Below are 21,849 nucleotides of genomic sequence, written 5' to 3' on the forward strand. Positions count from 1 at the left end.
GGAGGGTGGCGAGGGGGGTGGGCAGGCGAGGAGAGTTGCACTGCAGTGAGCTCACTGCAGAGACACAGGGGAAATTAGAGAGAGGGTGAGAGTGTGAGTGTGTTTGTCAGTGAGAGTGACAGAAAGTGGGTGTGCATGTGTGTGTATGAGTGAGAGACGCTGCATTTGTCATTGGACAGTGGCAGAAAGTTTCTGTGTTTCTCACTCAAAGGGACATGTCCTAAATTTACACAGTTTGTGGCAAAGTGACCTCTCAGACCACCCAATCCTTGTCTCTGACATTATAGGGCTGTACACCGTGTATAATGTATTTGATCTGTGATGTACGTGGGCAATAAGAGGGTCATTTAAAATAGATGACCCTTGTGGCACAGAGTGGTAGCACAATTACAGTCAGTTCCCTTAAGATCAAAGATATACTGCCCTGCTTTATTTGCAGGAATGTAACCTCTTAGAAATAACTTTTATTAATCACAAATTTGCTATTCCTTCCTGAAAATATCATCCATGTGCTATTTCTGATTCCTTGTAGCCTTATAAGATTGATTGTATCCCTTACAGTTTCTTATAGTAGAAAGCCGAGTTTTGGGGAAATAGTTGGACTTTGTTCCATTTGTAAGACTGACGGCTCATTAATGTCGATGTCAGACGAGGCTGACACGTTTACAGAGTGGTTTGGTGCATTACCCTGGGCTGCTGCCAACTCTTCCTCCTATGGCAGCTCCACATTATGCAGTTTGTAAATGCATATAAATTCACAACACTAGGTGGCATCCCATCCCCATGTTTCTCCCCTCCCAGTCCTGCTGCGTTGTACTGTACGCCACTTATGACTGAAATCAACACACTAGCATCACATAAGCAAGCATTTTGTCAATGTGCATAGAGAGTGCAATCTCATATTTGAATACATGTGTTGGAATAATAGTCTGATATATATTGTATTGCAGTAAATTAATTCATGGTATCTATTGTAATATATGGAATTAAATATCCTTATATGTGTATTATCTTAGATATGTTATATTCTCTCATAGCTAGTGTTTCACATGAGTAAAAACAGAGACAGAAAGACACACAGACGGGTCTAGGTTGTATTAAATGTTCTAGATGTTTTATTGGTGTTGGTTTCATTTATTTGACACACATGTTCTACTAGTTGTGTATTTTTTTTTTCTCTTGAATTTCAACTCTTGCAGCCATCTGAGATAGAACCAGCCTGAGACCGCTGGCCCTTCACTGGTCTCCAACACATACATGCACACAGACCCGGGTCGGACCGGGCCATACCAGGACCTGGACTGAACCAGAGCAGGACCCAATCCGGTAAAAGACCGCAGGCGTGTGGCCTCATCATCACCACTCACCACATCACAGCACACTGCACCACATCATACCGACACACCTGCAGTGACAGGAACCTGAAAGCTTCGGTTGGTGTCTTGTATCTTTTGGTAAAAACACAACCAAAACCCTGCTCTGCTGTTACAGTTTTAGAGTAGCTTCCTGAAAAACCAGCAAAAATAACTGAAACCAAACAAAAAAACAAAAAGAGAGACACATATCTCTTGCTTTTTCCTATCTCACCAGTGTTGATGTTCTTCTTCATGAATGTCTCTCTTGAGCTCGTTTTTCAACATGTGTTTTTTTTTTATTGTTTCATTTAAATTCAGTATAGAATTATATAGATTTCCTAGAGCACACAGAAAGATTGAGTTGTATTTACCAACTTGGGGGGGAGAGGGGGTGTACTGTAATAGTTATTAACAAGGACAATGGTTCACACAGTGCACACAAACAGAGACAAACGGGGCAGGAGGGAGGGGAGGGGAGGGGTGTGAGAGACAGGGGGAGAGAGGGGGGACAGGACGCCATGGGGTGTGCTTTGTTAGGCCTAAATGAGGAAAAGCAGCTCTCACATACCCCCCCTCTCGTCTTAGAAATAAAAAAGACAAGTAAAATCATTGGAACCCCCCCGTACCCCACATATTAAAAAACAACAACACTGTGGCCGTCGAGAACGGAAGAGAAGGAAAATGGACGCAGCGAGAACGACGGGGAAATGACCACTCCGCTGGTCCTCCACAGACAGGAGATGGAGGCGCGAGGTGGCAGTCGAAGTGGTGTCGGCGGTGGGATCTCACTGTGTGATCTTTATATCTGTGTGATTGGAGGACAAGCAAAGGGTTGGCGAGGAGGGAAGAGAGGGAGGAACGAAGGTTTCGAGAAAGACGAGGGGCAGAGAGCAGGGGAATAACAGGGAGGGGAAGGAGCTGGATGGCCCTTTTTTGCAGAGCATAGACACTCCCTTTGTATCTTTAGCTCATTCAAATCTACATACACAATATGCAGCTGCCGTTTGGTAGATATATTGGTTTATGTACACAGCAGTGAGAGAACACATGCAAAGAGTATCATAGGAGATGGGGGGGAAAGGGGGCAGGTCAATGTAGAAAGTTGTAAAGGTGCTTTTGCTGTTTTTAATCTTTGGGGCAGTTGTGATGAAAATTGCTTCAAAGCGGTTTTTGTCTTTAAGGGGGCGGGGCATCTGGAGGTGTGTCTTGCCAGGGGTTGAGTGACAGGGGGGAGAAATAAGTGGAAGATGTAGGGGGTTTGAGCAAAGATGCTCCATCGATCAATAGTATGTCTCCTTCTCCACCCAACCTGGAGTACAAATGAGAGAAAGACAAACAAAGGAGAAGTTCACAGTTAATTCAATGCAATCATATTTACAAGACATATTTTATGAAGATTTTCCATTGAATTAGCATAAATTGAAAGAGTTTAACACTTTGGGAAATACACTAATTCGTTTTCTTGCAGAGAGTTAGATGAGAAAACCAAAATCACTCTCATGTCTGTATTATAAATATGAGGCTCCTGCCAGCAGTCAGTTAGCTTATCTTAGAAGAAAGACTGGGATCAGGGGGAAACAGCTCGTTTAGCTTTGTCTGAAGATAACAAAATCCACCTACATGCACCTCTAAATCTCACCAACCAACACGTTAAATCTTGTTTGTGTAAAATCTACATGTCGTGGTGTGCTGGGCAAATTCTTGAATGGATGCAGTGACTTCCTCCAGTCTTGTCAGTACCGTGAGTTTGCCAGGCAACCAACATGAGACTGTTACAGCACCAAGCTAAAATCCAGTACATTACCCCCATAAAACACAACATGCAGCGCTATTGCTTTGGAGATACTTCGGTTTAAGGAGTAAACAAAATAAAAAAAACACTAACCTCCAGGGTTCCGGCGGAGGAGAAGTTTTCGGACCTCATCATAAACAAAGATGAGAAAACTATAGGGGAATGCACAAAACCACCAGGTAGGCCTGTGGGCGAGACAAGAGAACCACAAGGATTAAAAATAATCCAGCTAACGGATAACACCCCATGTCTATGTGTCATCATACAGGGACACCCCTGTGATACATGTGGTAATGGCACTCACTTTAGAGGATACATCCTGAGTGCCACATCCATGCCTGGGCAGTAGGACAGGAAGGCGGCCAGGGCTGTCTCTTCAAACAGGCCAAAGATCAAGATCTTGTTCCTGGGTTGAGAAACACAACAGATGTTGAACAGCAGAAAAGATGATGCAGAAATTAAGATTAATTAAGATCTGTCAAACTAATCTAGATCATATTACTGTAATGATTATTAGCAAAAAGAAATATTTAGTACCAAGATGCCGAAAAGCAGCTAAATAGGCAGGTGTAAGTAAACTGCTAACAGAGTACAGTTGCTGGACTCACTTCATGCCCTGCTGGAACACAGAGTTACGTCTGGTCTTGCAGATGATGACATCAGCCCACTGCACTACTACAATACTGACAAAGAAGGCCGTGTGGCATGTGAACTCCACAATCTTCCTCTGCTCGTAAGTCTGAGGGCAGGAGAGGACAGACAGTAAGATAAAGCACCAAAACCTGAGTAAGCACCTAAGAGGTCACTTAAAACGGCACACTTACCCATTGCTGCCCATAGCTGTCTTCCAGATCGTTGACAGAGCGGTCGTCCCACATGAGCCTGATGCCTACTAGATGACTGGGCAGGAAACCATTTTCAGCCAAGATGACAAAGTAGGAGAAGAAGCCTCCCAGAGCCTGGATCATACCTGAGGAAAAACATACAGAGTTTGTGAACAAAAGAGGGGGATAAAGCTGATTTTAACACAAAAATTGCTTTAAGGTAACCAAGATCAAACTTCAATCCGGATAGACAATTCAAAGCCTGGATCAGTGGTAGCAATCTTCATATCACCTACCAATCTGTCCATAGGCAATGCTGATAAGCCTCTCATTCACCAGCTTGTCCCTGAATGGGTTCCTGGGCTGACGCTTCATGATGTCGCTCTCAGCCGCTTCGTAAGCCAGTGAGATAGCTGGCACCTGAGGGGAGAGGAAGAAACCTTCAGTATCAGCAGGAGCTGTATTCAGCGGTGCCGGTGTGTGTAAAAGAGGGCGACTGTTTGATCAGCTCTCACCATGTCAGTTCCCAGGTCAATGCAGAGGATGGTGATGGTTCCCAGTGGCAGGGGGATGTTGACGATGATGAACAGCAGGAAGGGGGTGATCTCTGGGATGTTGCTGGTCAGGGTGTAGGCAATGGACTTCTTAAGGTTATCAAAGATCAAACGGCCTGAAGGGGAAAAAACAGACAGGTCACATCACATACTAAGTCCTATTGTTTTTGCTGTGAACTAGAGCTGGACCTCTGAAACCACACGTACATCCAAGGATCACATCTTCTACAACCTCAAGGTTTTTGCCCGAAGCTCTTATTTTGTGTCAGAATATTTTTTTTTGGTTAATCTCCAGGAGAAAAAGAAACTTTGCCTCAGTTTATCTGAAATCGTATTTTTTCATCCTTCTCCCTCTTCATGGTTTTTAAGATTCTCTCATGATAAACTTCTTTAAATGTTCTCTGTCTTCCAGTTCTGTCCTTTGGTTCCTCTCACCTTCCTCCACCCCTGTGACAATAGAGGCGAAGTTGTCATCCAACAAGATCATGTCAGCAGCCTGTTTGGACACATCTGAGCCTGAGATCCCCATGGCAACACCGATGTCGGCCTTTTTCAGCGCAGGAGAGTCATTTACACCATCACCTGTGACAGCTACAATGGCACCCTGGGAGAGAAGAAGGGGGGGTTATATAGCATAAATGCATTGAAGAATTTCTGTTTATTAAATGTATTTACCCCTCATCTACAGGGGGTCTTGATTTTAAGAGAGAACTACTTACTGTAATCATATAAAAATAAATGTCAAAGAGAGCATAACCCATTAAATAAAACAATATAGGCCCTTTAAACGATCACATTCAAATGGCAAAAGTGATACATTCATTTAATTTTCAATCAAATCAAACTAAAGCCCTATGAAATTTCAAATACAACCTATCTCACAGTGAAAAACTAATAAATGTTTTATTTCTCAGAGCATCCTCATTCAACAGATAACTAGCGCCATCTGCTGTTGTAAAAGTATACTGACACGCAATCGTCCCTGAATGTACCAACTGCAATTTCCAATATCTTCTACACATCAAGCTAATATAAAACATGAGGACAACACTGCTTAGATTATAGATGTGACTCCTACTTGTTCAAATCATACCAAACATGTATTGACCATGTGGCATTTTATTAAAACAATCTCATCGTGCACCAACCAGTCTCTGGCAGCCCTCGACAATGATGAGCTTCTGCTGTGGGGAGGTCCTGGCAAACACAATCTCCGTGTGATTCCTCAGGATGTCGTCCATCTGTTCCTGAGATAGATCTTTCAGGTCTGTACCGTGGATCACACAGGCCTTGGCATCCCTAAACACAGGGGTTAAAACATTGATGTGGGTGTTATAATTTACTGTCGCTTGTCCGACTGTGTTCTTGTTTTGGTGGGTGTTTTTCTCTGAACGCTCCTTACCTGGGGTTCACCTGGCTGACAGGTATGTTGAGGCGAGCTGCAATGTCCTCCACTGTCTCGTTGCCCTCTGAGATGATGCCCACTCCCTTGGCAATGGCCTTGGCTGTGATTGGGTGATCTCCAGTGACCATGATAACCTTGGAACAAGAGTAACAAAAATGGCATATCACTGTGTGATCTCGAAGGTACTTTGAATGTTATTATAAAACACCGGAAGGAACAAAGAGATCAGATATTAGGTGTGTTGAAGAAGCTCACCTTGATACCAGCAGATCGGCATTTGCCAACAGCATCAGGCACAGCAGCACGGGGAGGGTCGATCATGGACATGAGGCCAACAAAGCAAAGGTTGTCCGTCTGGAAGTTAACATCATCGGTGTCAAAGGCAAAGCCCTTGGGGTACTGGTCCTCTGGCAGCAGCTGGTGGCAGAAACCTGAAGGGAAAAGAAATGTGTGATGTTGTGTTTGATTTAAAATGTGTAAGACTGTCCAAGAATCAACCCAGATCTTGTCCAATGAAAAATGTCATATTTATTTCATGGCTCCCTTTGGGTTGAGAAACTTCCTCCAACTCTTATGCTGCAGAAAACATTTGTAAAACCCATTAGGCAATATGAAAAATGCATGAAAGCTGAAAGCTGTTATTTTTCTTAGCCGATGAACAGTTGATATTTTGGGGATAGTTTTCAAAGAACAGTGGTGGCAATTAATTAACGACTAAAAATGTTTTTTAGAATGGAAAATTAGTGGAATGTTGTAGTTTTTGTTGAATGAGTGGAAAAGACATTTTTAAATGACTTGAATGACTGAATAAAATCCCTATTTTCTCCTTTTGAACCCGTCTCCGTCACTCCCTCTGCATCATGAAATGTTCTTTATCCCTCTTCAGTTGTATCCATCCTTACCCAGAACTCTCTCTCCCAGTCCTCCCAGCTCCATGTAGGCATTCTGGAAAGCTTCCTTCATCTCCTCATCCATGGGTTGCTCCTTGCCCTGCAGCAGGATGGTGGAGCAACGGTCCAGGATCCTCTCAGGGGCTCCCTTCATCACCAGCAGGTAACGGTTGTCATTGGGATCCTCTGTCTCATGCACGGACAGCTAGAGGAGGAGAACAAACATGAAAATCAGTTTTAATGCAGTGAATAGGGTGTTTGTGCATAGTATATGGGTGGACACGGCTATAATCCAACCTGTTATTTACCTGGTATTTGTTGGTGGAGTTAAAGGGGATCTCAGCCACCTTCTTGTTCTTATCCCTCATGACCCTGACTGAGCCACAGGACAGCTCGATACACTTCAGCAGGGCTGACTCTGAGGCATCGCCGGCCACGTCACGCTTCAGGATGGGCAATGAGTCTTGTCCGGCTTTGAACTGGGCACGGTTACACAGACCAGCGACACGAGCCAGAGACAGCCATGTCACTGAGCTCTTGTCAAAAGAGGCGCCTGCAGAAGGAACATAAGAGTGGGTATTATTAACCTTTGGGATTTCTAGTCATCATTTATCCCTTTTATAGGGGTAGTATGTTTCTTCAGTGGTGCCTGCCCTCTCCTCACTAACCAGACTGGTCCTCGGTGGTGTCGGCCTCATGGATCTGGTTGTCAAACCACATGTGGGCCACAGTCATCCTGTTCTGGGTCAGGGTGCCTGTCTTGTCAGAGCAGATGGTGGAGGTGGAGCCCAGGGTTTCCACAGCTTCCAGGTTCTTCACCAGGCAGTTCTTCTTAGCCATACGTTTGGCAGTCAGGGTCAGACATACCTGCAGACAAACACATTTATGACGTTGAACAACGTTAATTAGCACTGTCTTTGGAATTTCTTGATGCTAAATAAAGTGAGCTCATAGTACAATTAAATAAGAAGCAGTCAAGCAAATCTTTGTTTGCTCATTCAAAACGATATAGAAGCACAAAAAAGTAGCACCAACGCTTAAAACAAGCTGAATGCAAAAAGAGATACCCCATGGTACCAAAGCATGCTAATTCAGGAGCAAGTGAAAAGCGCCACAGGAGTATCTAATTATTTTTCCACTTACAGTGACTGTGGCCAGCAGCCCTTCAGGCACGTTAGCCACAATGATGCCGATGAGGAAGATGACGGCCTCCAGCCAGGTGTAACCCAGGATGATGGCCAGGATAAAAAACGTGACGCCCAGGAAGACGGCCACACCTGTGATGATATGGATGAAGTGCTCGATCTCTTTGGCGATGGGGGTTTTGCCGGTCTCCAGGCCAGAGGTCAGAGTAGCAATGCGGCCCATGACTGTGCGGTCTCCAGTGCAGATAACAATGCCACGAGCTGTGCCTGGTTTGGAAAAAGAACAGACGTATAATGTTTGAAAATACCGTTTGCAGCATCAGTATCTGTCCTATAAACTATAACAAAACCTATAAAGAAGTCCTATAAACGAAATTTCTCATTTAAAATCACAATTGTAATTTCAAATTCAGTTTCTGGGGGAACTGTGCACTGCGTACACCTGTTTAACCTCAATAAGAGGTTAAAAAAAATCCCAATGCTGTGTTACATTTTAGTCTTAGACCAACCACAGGCACACAAGTTAATAATAGCATGTAATTCTATTGCCATGGTGACCATACCTTCCACACAGTTGGTGGAGAAGAAAGCAACGTTTCGGGTCTCCAAGGGGTTGTCATGGGTACAGTCAGGTGACCTGCTCTGGGGTTCTGACTCGCCTGTTAGTGAGGAGTTATCAACCTGATGGGACACAGGAAAAGAAAAGTGTGTATTTGCATACAACAAGAAGCAAGACTTTGAATGTGTGTGCTCATATGTGTGTGTGTGTGTGTGTGTGTGCGCGCGTGTGTGTGTACCTTGCAGCCATGAGCAGAAACCACCCTGATGTCAGCAGGGATCCTGTCTCCTCCCTTCACTTCAATCAGATCTCCGGCCACCACTTCTTCAGCGTTGATCTGTACCTTCTCACCCTCGCGGATCACCAACGCTTGCTGCAGGGCGATATCAGTGAAGGTTAGAAAACAAACAAGCATGGGACGCTAATAATAGAAACACACTCTCAAAATATGGCAGAAAGCCATCCCTTCATGTGAAAAGAACTGTCTGACAAACCAGAACATTAGCAAAGAATACATCACATTCAATGCATTTGAAATGAAAACACACAGTATTCATAACTCTCTGTAGATGGAGAGCGCGACCACCAGCTGTGCCACGTTCTTTGGCACATAAAATATTTTATCCTCTATCTCAGAGCCAAGCAAATAAGGTAATTTGTAAAGACTTACATGAACATTGTTTCTACATCCCAGTGTCCATGAACATGAAGTCACATTAATCCTAAATATATTCACATTCGAGGCTATACAGTCAGTCACTCTTCCACAGGGACTCAAAAAAAGCTTTCACACATAAGTTTCTGTTGAGCAAACGCATATTTACCTGAGGCACCATGTTCTTGAAAGACTCCATGATTTTGGAGCTCTTGGCCTCTTGAAAGTATGAGAAGCAACCAGTAATGATGACGACAGCTGTGAGCACAATACCGAGGTACAACTGGAGACAGAGGCAGAGAGACAACGTCAGGCATATGTGAGTGTGGGCTGTGGGAAGGCACTGGGTACAGTATGTGTGGGACTGAGGTGTTGTTTATGTCTGTATTTCAAAGTCAGAAGATGTGTTAATGAGGTGTAGACGGGCCAGATCTGCGTGTGTGTGTGTGATGTGTCTGTGTGTGTGTGTGTTGCTCACATTGTCTCCTGCAGGATCGTCCTCAGTGGCTGCCTGGATGGCGTAGGCCAGGAAGCAGAGGATGGCGCCGATCCAAAGCAGGATGGAGAATCCACCAAACAGCTGGCGACAGAACTTGACCCACTCCGGGGTGGTGGGAGGTGGGGTGAGGGCATTGGGACCGTCCCTGATCAGAAACTCTGCTGCCTTGGCATTGGTCAGGCCCTGGAGGGAGCACAGAGGAAATGAGATGTGGAGTGAGCAGAGAGAGGCGAGTCTGCGCTGACTCAAAGCCAACAACAACACACATTTGTTAACATTCACATCTTCTTTAGTACGACTTTGGAGTCCAGGAGACTGTTGGGTTGGATTGTAATTGTAGAACCCTTATGCCATCTAGTGGTCAACAGGGAGAACAGCTTCAAATTATTGCAGTTCATACTGAGAGAAATGAATATCAACTCACCTGGACAATGTCAGTCTGGTATTTCCTGCATACTTCCTCTACGGACATCTTGTGTTCCGTCTGGGAAAAAAAGGTAAAGAGTTAATTACTCTTTCTGTAGTTTCATATGTTTACTAGTTGCATTTTTTTGCATGCAAGGAAATTGTGTAGAAAGTAGTCCAAATCAAAATTCAATTTACTCCACGCATGCAGTTCACCTGAGAGATAAGAGTATCAGGGCAGCCAGATATGGCGACCCAGGTGTCTGTTTCTTGCGCTGGGATGTGGGATCAAAGTGAGGACCTCCTGATAACACGTCACCCCTCTTACCAGCAAACTTTTTTTTTTTTTTTTTTGGCCTGCATGAGAAAGATTTCCCTTCTCTCCAACAGTCAGTTCACTTTCATTTAGCTATAGGAGGATGTTCTTCATAAGTCGAAAATAATTTACTGACAAATTCGAAATTGCATGGATGGGATGAAAAAAATCTTATGAAATAGTGAGGGAATTGTTTGTGTCAAATGAATCACCTTTTGACTGACAGGATAAAAAGTGAGCAGGACTTGGACATACTCCAAACAACATTCAGGTCCACAAGTATTCAGAGATAAGAGGAGGCTTTACTCACAATGGGCACTTCCTTCTTCAGGTCATCCATGTCCTTGGTTCCCCCCTTCTTCTTCTTGGGGGATCGGTCATCTTTGTCCTGTGTGGTGGCAACGCGGTAACTGTCTGACCGCCCATACTATAGACACACACACATGTTTTACACATGCCTTTGGACTAGATTAAGGAGATAGTAGCCTTTGCGTCTAATCTTGACTCTTCTCTGGACTTGCACATTATATTAGCTAAAAACTATACTTTGTCTCTGAAGATGCATTAAATGCTTTAGTTATTCAGAGAGCTGTCTGGCCTGGCACACAAGAGTATTTGCCAGTCACTGACTACAACACGAAAAAAAGCCAGTGGGCTTTATTGACCCTTCAGGTTTCTCTCTTTCCCTATACAGTAAATAATGTATCCTTGTGAAGTGGCCTTGTGAAGTAGCCTGTATTCTCTGTTTATGAGGAGGAGATTAGATAAAGATAAAACATAAAAACCTAGTATCATAGGAATTATTGGAGACTTGAAAAGTAAATGCATTACCCTAGTAGCTCTGTTTTTCTCTGAACAAAAACATCTGCATTAAGAGTCACCACACATTAAAGCATGCGCCTGCTGTCTGCTGTGTCATCTCCATTTGATCCCCATTGATCAAATTATTCTTATTCTGATGTCCACGACAGCCTGATGGACACGTCACAACATAATCAAGTGCAAATGGTTTAACCTGCAGGTTTTGAACTAATCGCCTTCTGGTCTTTTGAGGTCTAGCAGCAAACATTAAGAACATGAAAGAGAGAGCAGACAACCGGTTTAAACCAATCAAAGGCCTTCCTAATAGACTCTAGTCTGTTCTACACTATTAGAACAAATACATCAGAGACACTTTGATGTCAAGATTACTAAAAAAATAAGTCCCAAGTACATGCACAGATGCACAAACAGGCACATCAAATGTCCTTGTCCTCATCTGCCTGTTCTGCTGCACTGCCTGTTGTTCCAGGCCCCCTCCTTACTATAATGGTCCCCTCAGAAAATGGCTTATGTTGTTAAACTAGACGCGAGTGGACTATTAATAACCCAGATTTTCTCTGGCACGGCACATTCTAGTCCTTCTAGGTCTATCACTGTAACTCTAGCTTGTCGTCCGGATGGAGAGCAGCCTGACTGCGCGGACACATCAATACAAATGTCCCTCATCAAAGGTCAGAGGTGACATGGAGATGCAAGAATCCCTCCCAGGAGGTACGAGTGAGTCCCTGTGGACAGGCCCTTCACTGACACAACCTAGTCCAGGGGACTGTCCTTGGTGGCTGATCAATATAGTCAGTTATATGCTGATGGCTCGAAGCAGGGGTTTGCAAGCATGACAGAGTAACAGAGTCCAGCTGATATGGAAGCCATGTCATGTACCCTGAATCAGACAGAAACATCAATTCCTATCAAATGATAATCAATGGCAACCATCCTCCTAATTTGAGATTAAGGTATGTGTGTCACAACATCAGAGGATGAGGTTAAAGGTTAAGAATTCATTCCTCGTTGCGTTTTTCTTCACAGGAAGCCAAAAACCAACTGTGTGTTGTAATTTCCTAGGACGAAGGAGCGCCCTCTAGTGGCACAATCAGGTAGTAACATGTGCAGGAGTGCAAACTGTACATATAACTGCTGCTAAACTACTTTGTTTGCATCCGATATTATTAATAAAGATATGAAAAAGCAAACTGATCCGTCCGTTGACAAAATGCTTAAAGGTATATTTACTTAAATAACCTGGTTAAAATTCACTGGCCAAATCTACATATTTACAAAAGCACTACTGTGGAAGTATGAATGGAGATCCTCCACAAGTCCGCCACGCAACTCTGTTGAACAAACTAACACACCCAGCCCACACCAAAACACACACACACACACACACACACACACCTGCAGTGTGAGAAATGAGACTACCAAAGACCAACTTGCCCCTGCATTTCCCACTTGAGCTCTAACTGTACTTCTGTTGTGTGAAACTCTTGTGAAATCATGCCTCTACATATTGACTATGTGCTTACAAGGACCTGTAGTTCTGGTTTGTCGTAATAAAAAACCAAAAACAACATGGAACAACGTGACACAACATGTGGTCGACAAGTCTTACTGACTTCATTAATTGTGGAGCTCGGGCTGCTCAACGACAGCGTCTGAATTCAAAGCAAACAATGAAACCATGTCAGGCAAAGAGTAGCATGTCAGGGGGAGGCAGGTGTTTGACCTGACTGCAAATACACACACAGACACAGAGACACACACACACGCACACATACATTCAAAGAGTTCTGCGACAAAAGGGCAGGTGAGCAAATCTCTTACCGCAGCAAGACCAGGCAGGCCTGGTGAGGCAGAGGCTGCATAAAGCAGAGACTGATGCAGTGGAAAAGTACTGCCACTCATCCCCTCTGAGACAGACGCAGGATGTGTGTGTGTGTGTGTGTGTGTGTGTCTGTGATTGAGAAAGAGTGTGTGTGGGGGTGTGCTGGCATATACATGTATTCATTATATGTCATTCATTTGATATACACCGAATGAATGATGGCTCTGTATCTCTATTTCGAGATCAAAGGTGTTGAATAAGATGGAAAGTAAGAGAATTACTTTCTAATTAGGTGTAAATAGGCAACATAATCTCAGAGACGACAGACTGGCAGGTGTGTGAGTACGCATCTGTAGGTTTATTATTGTTGTTGTGGCTGGTTTCTCCATAGACAATGAGGAACGCTGCCCTTCTGAGCATATGCACACGGAAATTGATAATATAAATATAGATACACACGGGTGCTTCTCTCCCTGTCACAAACACAAACACATGCACGCGTGCCCAGACAACAGAAGTGGTTGGTAGGGAGGTGGAGACGAGTGCCAAACGAAGCGATACGTGGTGAAAAGTGGAGGCACGGAGAGATGGATGTTAAGGGGGTGGATGACAGACAGGACCGGGCACATGGAAAGGGAGACATCAGTGGGAGGTGAGAAGCAGGGACAGATAAAGAGCGAGAGAGGCAGGTGGAGAAATGAGTGAGTGAGAGAGAGAGAGAGAGAGAGGAGCTGTTGTCACCCCTCTCTCATGCTTCTAATTAGATATTGACCGGCAGTCTTTGTCTGCTGGCTGTGTGTCAGTGTTTGACCCGCAGTGACCCCACTCTAATAGATTGCACAACCTCATTTATGGCGTGTGCGTATCACTTTGGGTTTGTGTTCTCGTAGGCTAATAGACTACATTCTCACTGTGTGTGTCCTACGTATGTATGTTTGCAGACACGAATGACAGCTATCACTATGACTCAAAGAGAAAAGACAGGTTCCTGATTTATCTTTGCGCCGTGTTTACAGTATGATCAGTATGTTAGGTGCATACCTGTCTGAGTGCACTTCCTCTTCCACACACCCTGCTACCTGATAAGATGCGTCTCCATTGCTAACATTTCTGCAAAAACATGCAACAAGTTAAAGCCTTTAAACTAATCTCTTAAATCTGTTGTTGTTGTAGTAAGTTGATACTCATCTTCTTTTTAAATCTGTCTCTATATCTGACTGTGTGATCTATTTGCTTAATTATTCAGCAGAGAAAGATGAAGTTTTACTGTATACATATACAATGCGAGAATCCTTTCATTTGCAGAAAACATCAAGATGTGCCTGCGTGTCTGTGTGGGCGTCCAGCTGTCTCACACAGCTCTGGGTAATATAATGAGCCCCCTCTGTTCTGAGGAAGGAAACAGAGACTCGTGGCTGGAATTACAGACGCTCGCTCTCCCACAAGCGCAAAGACGAACAGACTGACGGACGGGCACATCTCTGACATCATCAGGAAATGGAAACATTGGATGCTCCTCTATGGATTACATGGTGCAATCACACATGCAGTTACATATTGGCTTATAAAACTCTACTTAAAATGTCAATAAATGAGTACAGCTGATGCTTCACCTGCTTGTGCGCTTGATTTGATCTTGAACTATTCTGCAAGCCTTCTGCGGCTAACCAAACTAAACCTGGCATTTTGTCCCCGAGAACGACTCTGATGAGTTGTGTGTGTGTGTGTTTGGGAGCGCAGGTAACCATGGTGACCGGCACGGCCATCGGCATGGTGACGAAGCTCAGCGGTGGCCTGGTGCTCCGAGGATCCCCTGATGTGATCCGGGACGAGTAATAATTGATGCATCTGTTACTGGACACTGTATTCACTGCTGTGTAACACAGGCACACGATTGATTCAAGGAATTGGTGTGTGCTTGTGCCTGCTTGTGTCTGTGTGTGCCTGTATGAGCAGAGGTGAGTCATTGTGTTGGCTACAGTCCGTATGAGCAGCGTCTACACGCATTGCGGCAGAGAGAGCGAGGGAGTGAATGAGAGAGAGAGAGAGAGAGAGAGAGAGAGAGAGCTAGTGATTGTGAAATAATATGATAAGACACAACGATAACACACAACTTAAAACGTGCAGTCAGAGGCCCGAGAAGGAAAGAGCTGCCAGTCTACATTTCTGCCAGAAACATTTCTTCGTGAAATGTAGAGTGGCAGTTAACAGTGTGTTTCCTAATTTGAATGAGCACAGGGCAAGGCAAACCTGGACTTCTTACGTGCCATAAAACTGCAAACTTGTAATGTATTTTGGCATACGTGGCCTTTGGCACAGTGAAATCAAGTGATACTACTCTGATATATTGTGCACATCATGTACCTACTACCTAACGTGTTCAAGTTAGGAGTGGCACCTCAGAGAACAATGGTGTCAAGCACGTTAAGGGCGACGGGTCGAGGCATGCCCACTGATGGTGGGTTTGCTGGCACCAGGAGGTAGCTCCTTTTTTTTTCCCCGTCCCCGCTCGCACAGGGACTCCTGCAGTTGTTGCTGGGCGGGTTTTGTTCCTCTTAATGCGGAACACATAAGAGGAAGTGGTTTGCAGGTGGACGAAACACCACCGTGCTCCATGTTTTGTTCCTATTTTATCTGTCACCAACCACAACTGTAATTGTCATCACCTGCATGTGAGTCTACACTTCCTCTTTGTCCACATGCATGAATCACATCAGCTCCTCTGCACTGACCATGTGACAGCCGCATTATGGTTTTTCACACTATGAAAAAGACAGCCTGCTTGTCTTACACAGGGTCATATCACTTGTTCTACGTGAATTAATAAGTAAAGGGAAGACAACCCCTCAAAACAACATTTAAGGCACCTTTATTTCTAGTGTAAAATGGTATAAATACACTTGATTTTAATCTAAACTGCATGTTAAAATGTGTGCTCACATGTAATTCAGCTTCTGTATCCGTAGACATGCTACTATGCGTGTGGTGTGTGTATTTGTGTCGTTGCATGCATGCTCATATGTGTGTGTGCATGTGTGACCTTGCAAGGTCACTGGACCATCTGCTGTTTCTTGCAGCAGGACGGCAGGGCTCTGGGCCTAAGTGGGGGGGCTCAGGCCGAGCACCTAGGAGAGATAGCTGTTGGGATTAGCAAGTCTGATTACTACACTGTGTTTCTTCCACTCTTCTTGTCTCTCTCTCCGCTCTTCTTTCTCTGCCATTCCCTCACAGCAAAATCAAATTCATACATGCAGTCTGCACATTCATCATTCGGCCCTGGTGCCAAATAATCCGTGGCTCCTGACAGTACTGAGTAAGCGCATGGATTAGACAGTTACTTTTTGAATGCCTTGTAAAAGAGACTGTTAAGATATTAGTTTTACTTATCTGTGTCAGCCTTGAGATTGATTCGAAGGCTTCTTATCTTTCTATTTAACAGAGTGTACAGACATCAAATGGAGGAGACTCCGGATATCAGTCATGAAGGAGAAAAGGGAAAAGATGGCATAAAACTTTCTGGAAAAAACAGACAGCGACTACAACATTCTCTTCCTACTGTTAGAATTAAACACTACAAGTCTACAAGTAGACATAATGGATTGATCCGACGGAATAGGATCACGGACATTGATCTAAGCAGTACACCTACAGAGATCAATGTACAATAAAAAGATTGTGACCGCTTAGGGGCACAAATGGAAAACTCTTATCTTTAAACCACATAAACACAAAGAGACAGAGAGAGATTATCTCTCTTTAGCTCTCAAATAATCTCTGGTAAACACTAAAAATAAACAAAAACAAGAAACACAACCCAGACTGAAAATCCCAATTTAAATTGTAACCCCTCCTGGCCCCCTCCTCTCTTTTCCCTCCTGTCCATCTGTCCGTCCCATCATCTTCATCTGTTCATCCCACAGAGACAATAGTGGAACAGTGTAGCTTTAGTGAGTGTGAGTGCAGAGGGACATAGTTGCACTGCACTTGTGTCTTGGTGTGTGTGTGTGTGTGTGTGTGTGTGGCCTGGTCTAGATTAACATTGTAAATCTTAGTTGGTTGGCGCTTGTAGAGAACATGGCATCTCGCCGTGGTGTGAGAGAGGGCACCTTAGGACTCCTTGGCAGACAGCTGGTCACACAGAGATGTGCAGATGTGCATGCACGAGCATCCACACACACAGCTGCTGGCTGCATAACTAAACGAATGACTAAAGCATTTAGGTCAGATTTTCAAGCATGTGTGTTGCTTTGTGACTCCAAACCAGGGTCTGTTCTGTTCAGTATGTTTGAATAAATGGAAAATCATTCGCTGTTTAGGAATATATAATTAGTGTAAATCTTAAAACTACTTGAAGAATGCTGTAACTGCAACTGCAGAACAAACGAAATTCAGGAAGATGCAGCAGCAAAATGCTCTGTTTTCTTTCTCCATTTTGGCTGCCCTGTGTTACACTTTGTGCTTTGGTGTATTCGCACTGGGACGCACATACGCACACATTTACAGCCACACACACACTTCACAAACATACACACATCTCCAGGGCAACAGCGTGAATTAGTCATGTCGTTGTAGTCAGGCAACCTGACCCCTCTGAATCGCTCTCATTATGGGAGACAAAAACATGTCAATGCAGCATATCAATCACTGCGTCTCCTGTAATCTTGTCTTCAAGTAACGTATGAAGGAGAACGCTGACCTTTACATTTTATTAGCATTACACAAGCTGCTACTGAGCTCACAGCTCAGGCTTTGTCCTGTTAGCCTCACACTAGCAAGGGGACTAACTCTGGCTGGAGAAATGTGGAGTCTGTCCTTCGGCAGCATTTTCACTGAGGACACTGTCCTCATTACAGCGGAAATCTATTGATCAGACACCCTCAAGAGTCCTAAAGGGGACAATGGAAGAGCATTTCAAAGGGTCACCATATTGACCTTAATTGACCCCTAGGCCACAGGGCCAAAAGATCCCAGCTGGCTGTGCAGTCAAAGAGACCAATACTTTGATCAAACCCTGCATGGACGTGCCTTTCTATTGGTTCCTGCAATCTGTGGGACAGATCAGTTGTGGCACAGTGCAGCCTATCAGCATCAGGCAGCAGGTGCAGTGGGGAGGGATGTGCAGCACTCTGCACCAAACTGAGGGCCGGGCCTCTGCAGAGGCCACATCCAACTCCTAAACTACCTTCCTCTAACTTCTTCTCTACCACTGCACACGCCCCACCAGAGCCAGTGTAAAAGCACACGATGTTCCAGAAAGCTTTGTATCACGATATAGATAGTTGGTAAGTCTAATCAAAGTCTTATAGGGTAAACTTCTTATAGCGACACTAACAGGAGCTTCTGTTCAGTCAGAGTGCGTTCAGAGCGGCTCAACCACACCCGTCGTTACTGGCCTCTATGACCTTCTGACAAAGCCTTGGTGTTGCTACTACACCTTCATCTCTCTTCAATCCCCCATCTCTCCTGGAGAACCAGCCCACGCACACCACACCTCTCTCACCCTTCATTCAATCTCCTGTGAAGATCATCCGCCCAACCACATCCCTCCTCTCCCTATCCCATCTGTCTCCTCTCCCCCTGATAACCAATCCCACAAGGCGCAGCAAGAGGAAACAGGATCCATTGTAATGTGAGCCTCGGGTCATTATCCTGTAACAGGATATACAGTCAGGCAACCCTCCCCCTCCATGCACCTCATCCATCACTTTAAATCCCTCTCTCTTTCTCTGTCTACACCTGCAGACCAGTCACTACTTATGTGCCCTTCCTTTCTCCCTCCCTCTCTCTCTCTCTGTCCCTCTTCCTCTCTCGGCAGTGGCACCCTCCTCCCATCAGTGTCACGTGTCTGAAGGTGAAAACCAGCAGTCGATCCATGTGTGCGGCCCATCATTTACAATGTGGCTTTACGTTCCTCCTTGCCTCCTCAGCATCAGCCACTGTTACGTGCTGCTGCGTCAATGCAGAGAGCCGAACAATGAGCCGGATGAGAGGATGAGTGAGTGAAAAGACCTGCAAGACATTTCTTTAGAGATGCTCTGCCAAATTTAGAGTAGCTATCTCTGTTCTGCACAAAATGTGCCAGTTGTCTCTCCTATTCCTGACACATGCTCAAGCTTTGCTCTGTAGCATCACTGCTGTCTCTTAATCCAGAGCTTTCTGCGTGGCTCCGCGTGCCAGCCTATCACAGCTCTTTACAGGGAATTTCCACACCAGAGGCCCCGCCCCCGGTTTGACGCATCAGGAACGTCGCAAGCGTTGCCCCCTGCGGCCTTGGGAAAGGACAGCTGGCAGTGCCATCGCACAGTGCGCCAGTGCGAAATTCTCCGAAGTCAGACAGAAAGAGAGAGACACAGAGATGGAAATGTAGTCGATGGCGTGATATCGGAATACTGGGGAGCTACAATCATTAATGCATCCCTCCATCCATCTATCCATCCCTTTTCCCTTTCAGGGTGACCTCAGCGCGCACCGGATGAAACTCAAGGAAACACCCTTCACAGATCGCCATGGACGCGCACATTCTGTTTTATAAAGCCAATCTCCGCAGAGCACTGGCATCTCCCGAGATGACACACCACTTCCCCTAACAGCGCCTTCCCAAACTTCCACACAGCAACAGTACATGCGTAAGCACTCCTTGCACTCCCATCCGTTTTGACGCAGTGCCCAGTAATGCTGCCGGCTTGGCTTTCACATCCAAAATGACATCTCCAGCGTCCATCTGACATCGGCTTTCACTGCCTCTACAGCAGCGGATATCTCTCGGCACCGCATGCTCCCTTCTCTGCAGTGTCCACCGCATAATTCAGCAGACAGGCCGCGGTCGGACATTAAAAATTACAACTCCCTCCGCAGGATGGCGAGGAGAAATTGCGCAATAGCTCACACCAGCAGCCGCATCCGCACCGTGGCATTTTCTGGCGCTGTGTTTTTCCACCAGCCTCTCGGACTGATTTGCATGGCTAATGAGTTTATATCGACAAGTCTCTCTGAAGTCATATTGGCAAATTTAACTCTAACAAGCACATCATCGTGCTTTTATTAAAGCTTGTTGGCGATTATCGAGCCACTGTTATGTCACAAATTAAAGGGGAAATAAGCTGGTGAGGCGCTTATTCCCGGTAACCGCATTATGACGCATGGGTCATCGAGGGTGCCGAGGATCAGACTCCTCCGCTGTGCTGGCGTCCACTGTAAGGACGCGGAGGGCTCAGCATCCCCCCCGGTTCACCGCCAGATGCTTCTCCTGTGTGTCACCAGACCGGAGAGAGGGCAGTGCCAGCGGGGTTGGAAGCAGGAGAAGGTATGGGGGGTGGGGGGGATGGAGGATGAGAGGGGAGGGGGGGCAACGAGTGCATGAAGGAGGTCACAGTACACGGTGTTCATTCATCACTGAGAAAGTCATAGAGCATAATTACGCACTTGGGTCCCCTCAAGTGTAAGAAAACACATTTTTTTTCCACAGGTTAATGATGAGTGAAAAGAATAGATTCTAACACGTGCACCCCCTCCCCCCTCCCACACCAGAGCTCTCGGTAAGAATAAACCGATTAGGCCTACCATGGTTGGCAAGGTTATAGTCAAAGTAAGGCCTATCAGAGATCTGAGTACATATGACACACTGACAGCCTCAAAACCACATAGACCTGCTCTACATATGAGACTCTAAATGCATCAGTTTTCATTCACATTCAATCTCGGGACCTATTTAAATGGACTGAGAGAATCAGAGCAAAGGACGTGAGTCACTAATATTCTATTTAAGTCAAAAGGAAGTGAGCCTCTGAATGCCGCTGTTTGCTGTAGCTGCTCTAGACAGGAGCTACTGGCTACATCAATTTGTCGCAGTCTAGGAGACCGGGGTAAAACACGGTTCCGCATTAGAGTCAATGTCACTCAGACAGACGAGATTTCCATACAGGAAAAAATGACATCATGGCTCAGTTTGAGGCTTTTCTCGTCGGAGGGACGAAACCAGGCTACCGCTCACTTCCCAGGCCACTTCAGGTGGGCTACAACGCAGTTAAAAAGTTGGAATCGTCAGTCTTACCCCCATGTTGGCGCAGTCACTCTTCTCCTCTCAGGTGATGCACGGCTTGAGAGGTGTCAGCCCCTCGCGTTGAATTATATCAAAATGCCTTGCCTTGAAAAATGAAAGAGAATATGCTCAGTTTTTTTTTTCTTTCTTTCAGGATTGCCTAAATGAAAAATGAGCAGGAAAAAAGACGTCAGGGATATTATCAATTGGTCTGACAAAAGCGTTTTCTTGGGCTTAAAGAAACTGTCTCTCAAACCTTCAAAAAGATTAGGCTACAATCTTTCCCCCCCGTGAGACGTCTTTCAAATGAAATGTTGCGGTCTCAAGCGGAGCATCACGCGGGGATGCGCTTCCTTCCTTTGCTCTCTGATACTTGCGGTGAAAGACCGGCGATACAAACGAGCCGCACTGCTACCTTTTCAGCACTTGATGTCCCTCCGCGGCTCTGCCGGCTGCCGCAGTACTCCGCTCCTGCAGCCGCACCACTCCGCCAGTGGAAGAAGCGCCGCCTCGAGCGAATGAGTGAACCGAGAGGCCAATTGCACCCGCCCACCGCTCGCTCAGCCGACCAATCATAATTCGGAGCGTCTCATCGCTGATGGCATCGCTGACCAATTGGTTTCATCTCTGTCTTCAAGCGGGCCAATGGAAGGCCGATTCTGCCCCTCCTGCTTTACTGCAGAATTCCGAGGCTTGCAGCCAGCAGCGTCGCGAGTCTCTAGGCTGAAATTTGGTAGAAATGGACGCACAAGGTTAGATTCTAGTTGT

At 45.4% G+C, this 21,849-nt stretch overlaps 1 protein-coding gene across 2 annotated transcripts; it reads right to left on the reverse strand.

The window, feature by feature from the left end:
• Positions 1-1,628: 1,628 nt before the first annotated feature.
• On the reverse strand, positions 1,629-21,513 carry atp1a3b (ATPase Na+/K+ transporting subunit alpha 3b). Of its 2 annotated transcripts, none has more exons than XM_041941898.1 (23): positions 21,338-21,513; positions 21,094-21,186; positions 10,710-10,787; positions 10,103-10,162; positions 9,658-9,861; positions 9,349-9,462; positions 8,763-8,897; positions 8,529-8,646; positions 7,964-8,232; positions 7,489-7,687; positions 7,129-7,373; positions 6,833-7,025; positions 6,186-6,361; positions 5,928-6,064; positions 5,674-5,824; positions 4,961-5,129; positions 4,487-4,641; positions 4,268-4,391; positions 3,972-4,117; positions 3,756-3,886; positions 3,452-3,553; positions 3,241-3,332; positions 1,629-2,664 (listed from the first exon to the last, which is right to left on the reverse strand). In XM_041941898.1, the coding sequence occupies exons 2-23, from the start codon at positions 21,097-21,099 to the stop codon at positions 2,636-2,638; spliced, it is 3,033 nt and encodes a 1,010-aa protein (XP_041797832.1). In that variant the 5' UTR covers positions 21,100-21,186; positions 21,338-21,513; the 3' UTR covers positions 1,629-2,635. The 2 variants fall into 2 exon arrangements, with proteins under 2 accessions (XP_041797832.1, XP_041797831.1); XM_041941897.1 differs by having other exon boundaries at positions 10,710-10,826.
• Between the last annotated feature and the right edge of the window lie 336 nt (positions 21,514-21,849).

The sequence above is a fragment of the Chelmon rostratus genome, chromosome 8 (assembly GCF_017976325.1).
Source record: "Chelmon rostratus isolate fCheRos1 chromosome 8, fCheRos1.pri, whole genome shotgun sequence".
In the NCBI taxonomy this organism is placed as follows: Eukaryota; Metazoa; Chordata; class Actinopteri; order Chaetodontiformes; family Chaetodontidae; genus Chelmon; species Chelmon rostratus.